Below are 9671 nucleotides of genomic sequence, written 5' to 3'. Positions count from 1 at the left end.
GTGTTAATACTGATGACTAAATCTTAACGAACTCGCAACTTTTACACATTATGTTGTCTTGAATTCATATTATTCAATAACTTGATTCATCTAACTACAAATATTTGGATATGTATACTTAACTGGCGTTAATAATGTACGTTTTAAATAAGCGTAACGGCTTGAGCTCACTAAACAAAGAGTGGCAGAATTACTATGGTAACCTTTGTTACCCCAAAACGCGCGTAATGCGTCAAACTGTGACAGCGACACCCTGTGGCGCATTTAAATGAGGACAAATCTTCGCTTTATTAATTAAAATTACATTTTTTATTTGATATGCTGGTGTTGGGACTCTCTACACAGACTCTCGGTCAAACATTAGATCCCTGGTATAAAAAAAACCAAACATTATTACATTATATATGGGCCATGTTACAGAATTGGTTCAAAGTCTAGAGTTGGAAGCATCTTGGAAAAAGTGTCTTTTTCCCCACAGATTTTGTATGTGTACAAATTGTATCCAAGATATACATTCCTAGTAATTGTGTATATTCATCAAGTTTTGAAATATTTGTCCTCTCTCCCCTAATTTGTCACTATCGAAACACTGTAATATATATTATAACTAGGGTTATACTGACCTATTAAGACTTTTTTACATCTAGGTTGTCAATATATATTTTTTGCTATTTTATTTTTTAACAATCTGAGGTAAATCAATAACAATTACAATTTTAACAATATTTCAAGTGTGATTTGGGAGATTTGTTGTATTATATATCCAATTTTTCTTTGTAATAGGGAAAAAGTTGATCATACAGATTTTAGGATTCATTTGTTTGAATATACAAAGATTAATTAGTTTAAATATACATTGAACCAAACACTATCATAACATCTTAGTTGGTAATTTGTTATACTTTATTTTTGACAAAACATCCAATGTTTCGGTAGTGACAGTAATGGTTTGGTAGCGACCACATCACATTACAGAATTTGAACCTACATACTGAAACACTACTAAAACTGTTCATAAATTTAGATTATTTCCCCCAAATAAAGGATTATGTGCTCATTTTTGTCACTACTGAAACAGTGATGACATGTTTCGATCGTGACTGTTTCGGTAGTGACAATTTCAGATACTTTTGAACCTAGCTCAAACATGCTAATCAGTACATGGCTAGCTAGCCAGTGTTTAATTATAGAAAAATGGTGTTTGGTAGTGACATTCTTTAAAGTTACACACAGATCTTTCATACTTTTGAACACATTTACCTCAAAATGATGGGGCCTTTCTACTCACCATGGAGCTATGAGAGAGAGTGACACATACAGGTGCATCTCAATAAATTAGAATGTCGTGGAAAAGTTCATTTCAGTAATTCAACTCAAATTGTGAAACTCGTGTATTAAATAAATTCAGTGCACACAGACTGAAGTAGTTTAAGTCTTTTAATTGTGATGATTTTGGCTCATATTTAACAAAAACCCACCAATTCACTATCTCAACAAATCAGAATATGGTGACATGCCAATCAGCTAATCAACTCAAAACACCTGAAAAGGTTTCCTGAGCCTTCAAAATGGTCTCTTAGTTTGGTTCACTAGGCTACACAATCATGGAGAAGACTGCTGATCTGACAGTTGTCCAGAAGACAATCATTGACACCCTTCACAAGGAGGGTAAGCCACAAACATTCATTACCAAAGAAGCTGGCTGTTCACGGAGTGCTGCATCCAAGCATGTTAACAGAAAGTTGAGTGGAAGGAAAAAGTGTGGAAGAAAAAGATGCAAAACCAACCGGGAGAACCACAGCCTTGAGAGGCTTGTCAAGCAAAATCGATTCAAGAATTTGGGTGAACTTCACAAGGAATGGACTGAGGCTGGGGTCAAGGCATCAAGAGTCACCACACACAGACGTGTCAAGGAATTTGGCTACAGTTGTCCTCTTGTTGCCTCTTGTTAAGCCACTCCTGAACCACAGACAACGTCAGAGGCGTCTTACCTGGGCTAAGGAGAAGAAGAAATGAACTGTTGCCCAGTGCTCCAAAGTCCTCTTTTCAGATGAGAGCAAGTTTTGTATTTCATTTGGAAACCAAGGTCCTAGAGTCTGGAGGAAGGGTGGAGAAGCTCATAGCCCAAGTTGCTTGAAGTCCAGTGTTAAGTTTCCAGAGTTTGTGATGATTTGGGGTGCAATGTCATCTGCTGGTGTTGGTCCACCATGTTTTTTGAAAACCAAATTCACTACACACGTTTACCACGAAGTTTTAGAGCACTTCATGCTTCCTTCTGCTGACCAGCTTTTTAAAGATGCTGATTTCATTTTCCAGCAGGATTTGGCACCTGCCCACACTGCCAAAAGCACCAAAAGTTGGTTAAATGACCATGGTGTCATTGTGCCTGACTGGCCAGCAAACTCACCAGACCTGAACCCCATAGAGAATCTATGGGGTATTGTCAAGAGGAAAATGAGAAACAAGAGACCAAAAAATGCAGATGAGCTGAAGGTCATTGTCAAAGAAACCTGGGCTTCCATACCACCTCAGCAGTGCCACAGACTGATCACCTCCATGCCACACCGAATTGAGGCAGTAATTAAGGCAAAAGGAGCCCCTACCAAGTATTGAGTACATATACAGTAAATGAACATACTTTCCAGAAGGCCAACAATTCACTAAAAATGTTTTTTATTGGTCTTAAGAAGTATTCTAATTTGTTGAGAGTGAATTGGTGGGTTTTTATTAAATGTGAGCCAAAATCATTACAATTAAAAGAACCAAAGACGTACTACTTCAGCCTGTGTGCAGTGAATTTAATACACAAGTTTCACATTTTGAGTTTCTAGTTTATTGAGATGCACCTGTAAATATTTCCTGATCATAAATTTAGGGGTGTAGTTAAAATCAGTCTTAGCCAATGGACTAAAACATACACTCTTTCATTAGTGACATGAAAATGCTAGACTTTTTTTTTTTTTTACATAAAGTTTCATATTTTACAAAGAAAATATAAAATAAGTATTTTTTTTTATTTAAAAAAAATAATTGAAAACATTATGTCAATATCATTTTCTTAAGTTGAAATTTAGGGGTTAGGGTTCAGGACAGCTGCCTCCCAATTGCAAGTACCCACTAAATGATGATTTTATATATACTAGCTTACTGATATTTTAAACATTACTCTGTTTTAGACGCCTCATTGAAAGTGTTAATATAAAAGAAACAACATCTACAGGTAGGAGAAAATTCAATGGTTCAGAATTCAAACTTTATTGATTACTTCACCAAATGCTTGTAAGATTACATCACAATATGTATAGAGTTGAACATTATTCTGTATATTTTACATGAAAACTTTACACGTCGTATTTCTTCATATACTATATATATTTATATTTCCCAGTCTCAAGGGAGGCAAAGTAGACATCCATAGTAGCAAGGGAAGGAATGCTTTTCAGAAAATATTTAAATGCACTTCAAGAATGAAATACATCCTTTAGTGAAAATGAATTGGGAGTTGGATCTACACTGGTAATACACTAATAAGTCATATGCTGCTGGGGTTTAATGAAGATATACCTGGATTATACAGTACATTTGTATTTCTGTATTTCTCCCACTTCACTTGTTTTTTGATAATGACATCATGACTGGCATCCATCACGTAAACTTGCTGATTCAGTCTGACTCCAAATCAAGAGCGAACAGCACTTGCAAAGATGAAATATTAAAAAAAATCTATTAGGCAAACTTTAGTGCACTAAAATTAAATATTCAATAGATGTCTTAAGATTTCAATGATAAATATGAAAAAAAACAACATAAATCTAAATATGATGGAAACCAAATGAGAAAGATGTGTGGTATGTAAGGAATGGTAGTGTCTGCCAGTCTGGATTAGCAAGCGTAAGTACTGACATGTGTAAAATAAACACCAAATGCTTTGAAAGCAACTGTTACATTCTTAGAACAATTTGGGCTTTAGTGTGAACACACCGAAACCAATTGTTTTACCCCAAAATAAAAGCATTTTAAATGCAAAAACGTCTATGGGGTTGTTTGAATAGATTTAAATCAGAGATGATTGTTTAATTGTATGATAAATCAATAAAGGACAATGATAATGGGTATTTATGGACCGTAATATATCGTGCCATTATTCACTGGCACAAGTTCATTGCACATCGGGTGTCATTTGCAAGCTCCTAATAACGGGATGATCTCATTTCTGTATGTCTATCTTTCTTCAGCTTTTAAAACAGACAAAAATTTACAGAGAGGACAAAAGCCAAAACAATGAAATCAACAGACGATCAGAAACCAGATATACAGCAGTACTGGTAATAAATTATTTTCGCAGGCATCCAGAAGAAAGTCAAAATAAAAATAAACAAATATGACTCGTGACTCTAACAACACAGACGGATGACACAGCAGAAGCGTCACCCTGCTGGGTCACAGTGCTGTTTTCTCTCATAGGGGAGCGACTGACGGCAATGATTCAGGACTGGCAGAGAAAAGTATGGGACAGTCACACACACAGTCATCCTGCACTCCTGTACAGTCCTTCGAATCACAGCAGAGGCTTGTAGGTGCTGACCATGCAACCGCTTTACAGCTCTGCTTCTTCCCAGTTCATTTCTATTCTGTTTTTAATCAAAGTTATGATGACGAAGGCTGCGCTCTGCCCAATTCGGGAGCGGCGATGTGGAAGACGGAACCGATGCGAAGGAAAAATCGCCGCAAAGCTGCGCGAAGCTCCGGAATGAGGTCGAACTGCATCATCTCACACAGATGGTGGTAGTAGCAGGAGGCGTGAGGCTTGAACTGAAAGCGAGAAGACAATGTTAGACATTCATGCAGAGACGCAGGTTTCATTTTCCTTACATTTTAAAGTCACAATGAAATCAAAATTGAAGATTTTCAGCCGGAATACGCCTTAAGGTTATCTATAAGCTAGTGTGTTTTAAAACAAGTTACACGCATTCAAGACAGTCTCTAACTTCCTCCAATATGGATTAATGATTTTGATGACATCACCCTGCACTTCAGCTTCTCATCAAACTTTCTGAAATCGGTCACTTGTTCACAAAATTAGTATTTTCTGTACGTTGAATGACATGTGGTCCACTATATAGGGGATAGAGGACAATTCAGACAATGTGCTTCAATATGCTTTCAATTGGGGTGAATGAAGTCTGGTTTCGCACTGTTTCACACGAAGCGCTGCAACGTGCACAGCCTGCTCCAGTCCAGAGACACAATATCACGGAGCGGATCAAATGCGTGAGTCGGCGCAGATCACAAAACGTATCAAACCCATTTAAATTCTACACAGAATGGTATATATTTATAGCGATATGGATTCAATTCGTCTCTGTTATACGCTGTCAAATGCAGCTTTATCCAGCTCAATGGCTCTGGCCCAAGCTGTGATATAAATAAAGTGCTACTGACTATTTAAAAAAAGAAGGCGGGACTGCTTTATACGTTCCACCCTGTCTTGTTGTTTCAACTGAAATTACGTCAACATGGAATAACACTGCGTGTTTAGAACCACTTCAATGGACGTTTAAATTAAAGTGTTAACTCTTGTCAGTTAGGGGTTTCCCTTAAAGACCTTTTAGCAGAGTGTCAGTCTGGAGAGAGAGGAATGCTGATGGGAATGCCTGATATTATCAAAACAGTGATGAATGGAAAAGTGTATTTTAGTTATGGACAGGGAAGATCCCCAGGGCTGCCTGTGGTTTGTCTGCGTAACAGAATAGGTCTATTTTACATATAAAGGTCATCACGCTGACAAGCTGCTGTTTCAGCAGGGTGCTTCCTGTAATAAAAGCCTCAACTCAGAGTCACACTCCTGAAAGATAAGAGAGATATCCAAAACATTTTTTTTTTCTACAGGAAATAACACCCACTAGCTAATTATCAGACTCACCTGTATGGTTAATATGAACATTATTGTTGCACTCTGTTTTTCTTGCTCAATGTCAATATTTCTCAATAAAAAACACATGAAAGGTAAGAAATGCACCACTATTTGTAATCAGGGACCTCAAGTTGAATTGTAAAAACAAGACATACAACCTGTGTTGTTGTGACTCATATATATAACATGTATATAAAACATCATATATAAACTTCATGCTGTGCCAAATATGTTGAATATTTCAAATTTAAAAAGAAAAAAAACACAAGTATTTTTATTATTATTTAAAGGGTTAGTTCACCCAAAAATGAAACTCTGTCAATAATTACTCACTCTCATGTCATTCTAAACTCATGAACTCATGTTCATCTTCGAAACACAAGATATTTTTGATGAAATCCAAGAGCTTTCTGAACCTGCATAGACGGCAACGCAACTGACATGTTCAAGGCCAAGTAAGGTAGTAAGGACATCGTTAAAATAGTCCATGTGACATCAGTGATTCAGCTTTAAAGGTATTAAGCTACGAAAATACTTTTTTGTGCAAAAAACCCCAATAATAATGACTTCAACAATTTATTTTCTTTTGTGTCTTAAGTACAAGTTCACTAGAGCACCATGATGCATGCGGACACGAAAAAGAAGAAATTGTTGAAAAAAGTTATTTTTATTGTCTTTTTGATGTCTTTACTACCTTTCCGGGCCTTGAACGTGTCAGTTGCATTGCTGTCTATGCAGGGTCAGAAAGCTCTTGGATTTCATCCAAAAAAATCTTCATTTGTTCTCTGAAGATGAACAAAGGTCTTGTGGGTTTGGAACATCACAAGTGAGAGTAATTAATGCAAAAGTTTTCATTTCAGAATTTTCACAAGTCAAATCACTAGGGCTGCCCTCAAATAAAAATTTTTCTTTTAACTAGTAATCATTCATTTTAAGCATTAGTCAACTATTAGTCACACGCTTATTAATAAACCACATGAATCATAATAATGAGCCTTTAATTGCCTACATAGCCTAATTAAGCGCTCAAGCACATGCAAAAAAAAAAAAAAAGCTTGCTACAGTGAAAAACAGCAAGGAGACTGCATTAACCTTTTAATAATTTATTGATAAACTAGTGCTTTCTTTGTTTCCGGCTTAAGAGATGAAGTCGGTGACACTGACTCATCATCTCCACAGTAGTGATGCGCCTGTATGCATGTTTCATACGATTTTTTTCATATCTGTAAGCAGTATACACAGAGTTTCGAAGTTTCGCGCTCCAGTTCACAGAGACCAAGACGGCAGAAAGAACATCCTGTTTGCTTTAATTATTTCACAAAGACACAACATTTCGTTGTTATTGTGAGTGCACACAAATAAACGTAGTCTTTACAGATTCAATAGATTTATTACTTTTATCTGTATGACCAAAAATGACGGAGTATTTTAAGGGCGAGTGACCGCACCGGCGCCTCCATCTGTCATGCAGTAAGCGCACTACTGTTCAGCTTCCACACTCCGCACAGACACGCACATATTACTAGGTTAACATTAGATTGAGCAGCCACGTAAAGTTGCTACTACATGTATCTTTGAGATGAAAAGACAGGTGAGCGTTTGGATGTCCTGCCTAACGTACTATATTACCACATAGACCAGCCTTTACGATATGTACGTCATGGACTGCATGACTTTGCCACTTCCTGCGGAAATTTTTTTTCCGTGACTAAGCGACTAATAACCAAGCCTCTTCTTGTCAACCAACGGTTATTTGACTATTAGGGGGCAACCCTACTGTCTGATTCACACCTGGTAAAAATATTTATTGGCCGGTGAGGCAAAAAGTTAATTTTGGGCCCTGCATATGATGTTTTGGCTCAGTGAGAGGGTGTGTTTGTTTATGTGTTATTACTTTGTCATCAGGCAGTCTGAGTGTCCGGGTGAGGAGCAGAAGCAGGAGGCTCGTCCAGGCTTCTCGGTGACTCTCTGAGGTAAGACTGATGAAGTAAGCCAGGGCTTCACTACACACCCTAAATCAAACACACAAACACACATTATTACTGTCCAAATACCTTCCTGTACAGCACATGTAAATCAGAGAACTTGATTATATGACTCATCCCTCAATGTTTTACATAAAACAGCTCCTACCGCTTTTTTAATAGTCATACAGCTGATCTGATTATTACACACAGTCATGAGTGCAGCACCTGTATTTAATGCTTTCAAGTCATGTTCATGACGTCAATATAACTGAAACAACCATACGAAATAATAACGAATGCAATTTCTTCAAACAATAGGTGTATCTGAACACACAGCACAGATTGTATTGTATAAAAGCAGATGTCTTTGTGTTGTGAACGGGCGTGATTAATGAATGAGGCAGACGGCTGCACTCACTGCAGCAGGCGTGTCTGGATGTCTGGCCAGGAGTCTTGCAGCTGCGTGTCGGAGTACATGCGAAAGAGGATCCTCAGACTGCAGGCGAGACTGCTGGTCTCCTGCTTCAGAAGATTCGGTTTTGACTTCCCCTTAAAGCCTACATGCAAGATTAATAAAAGACACGCACAATAAAAAAAGACATCTATTTATGACAGCATTACCACAACCCAGACGAGGAGATAAAAGAGCGCAGACCTGCTCTCCAGAGCGCTGTCCTCTGCTCATTGTTCGAGTTGAAGTCCTTGGCAAACCTGTGGGACTCAAGGAGGCAGTCAAGCAGTTTGAAGAGGTGCTGTGACGACAGGTGTCTGTACATGCCCTGATCAGGCTCCGTCTCTCCCTCTTCTGCTTGCTCAAGTGCATCTCGCTGAGAAACACATGGAGACAGAACAAAATATACTTAAATTTAGCACGCTATCCACCTTATTTTTCTCATAAGAGTGAGTGCAGCCATTCGTAAAAAAATGTTGTGTCTGGCTTCCGGTCTCATCCACTTCCAGCTATCTGCACAAAAAACTCGTTTTGCTGCTTGATATTGCAAACTGGTGTGTCTTACCATATTATTTTAATGTATTATCTTAATTATGAACACACTGGTTTGTAGTGCAAACTGTTTCACCGTTTACTGCACTTCGATATTCTTCCTGTTATTTTCCACTATGGTGGATAACTAAGCCATGGTGTCAACACCATGAAGGCCTGTTTACACAGGTTGCATTATCACATTTGATTAAATGAATTTCAAATGTAAACATGTCAGTTCATAAGGTTTTATGTGAACACACCTGAGCAGCAGCCATGTTCTCAGCATCCTCTCTCTTGCTGGTAGCCGGATAGAATACAATGTTGTCTATGGTCTGAATTAACTCTAGCTGTACGACGCACTTTATAAGCAGCCCTGCAAACAGCCTGTGGTCCGAGACTCCTAAATCAGAGTAGGAAAGTAACATGTTAGTAACTCTTGACAGAAAGGTGATGTGTAAGGCGGCATGAGGATTGGGCAACAAGGTTGTCCGTTGTTGTTTTATTTCACATTCATAATTCAGTTCAGCCTCCATTCAGTCCGTTGGACAATGGACAAAATGAAATCCACATAATTTTTGCTTATTCAATGAGCAGTCTCACATGGATGAATGTCAGCAATAGGGAACAAAAGTCAGTCGTGATTTCCGTAGCATGCCGACTTTAAAAGAGGAAGAGGTCATATTGTTCGAAGATAATGTAGCTGTTGGTGGAAACTCTAAGCGATTATGTGGCTTCAGCAGCTTATCAGACTTCTTTATATTTTGGACAAAGTAGGCAAGCTGTGTGGCATGAGGTTAGGTTTGAA

At 38.0% G+C, this 9671-nt stretch overlaps 1 protein-coding gene across 1 annotated transcript in view; it reads right to left on the bottom strand.

Moving 5' to 3' along the window:
- Positions 1 to 3226: 3226 nt before the first annotated feature.
- arfgef2 (ADP-ribosylation factor guanine nucleotide-exchange factor 2 (brefeldin A-inhibited)) overlaps positions 3227 to 9671 on the bottom strand; it is a 40424-nt gene continuing 33979 nt past the window's right edge. The window contains exons 35-39 of the mRNA XM_051096210.1: positions 9127 to 9266; positions 8537 to 8708; positions 8300 to 8438; positions 7809 to 7926; positions 3227 to 4812 (exon numbers count right to left, since the gene is read on the bottom strand). Coding sequence (XP_050952167.1) covers positions 4648 to 4812; positions 7809 to 7926; positions 8300 to 8438; positions 8537 to 8708; positions 9127 to 9266 — 734 coding nt within the window. The 3' untranslated portion in view covers positions 3227 to 4647. The remainder of the gene's footprint in view (positions 4813 to 7808; positions 7927 to 8299; positions 8439 to 8536; positions 8709 to 9126; positions 9267 to 9671) is intronic.

This window comes from Labeo rohita, chromosome 23 (assembly GCF_022985175.1).
Source record: "Labeo rohita strain BAU-BD-2019 chromosome 23, IGBB_LRoh.1.0, whole genome shotgun sequence".
Taxonomy (NCBI): Eukaryota; Metazoa; Chordata; class Actinopteri; order Cypriniformes; family Cyprinidae; genus Labeo; species Labeo rohita.
This window is presented reverse-complemented; position numbering and strand designations above follow the sequence as displayed.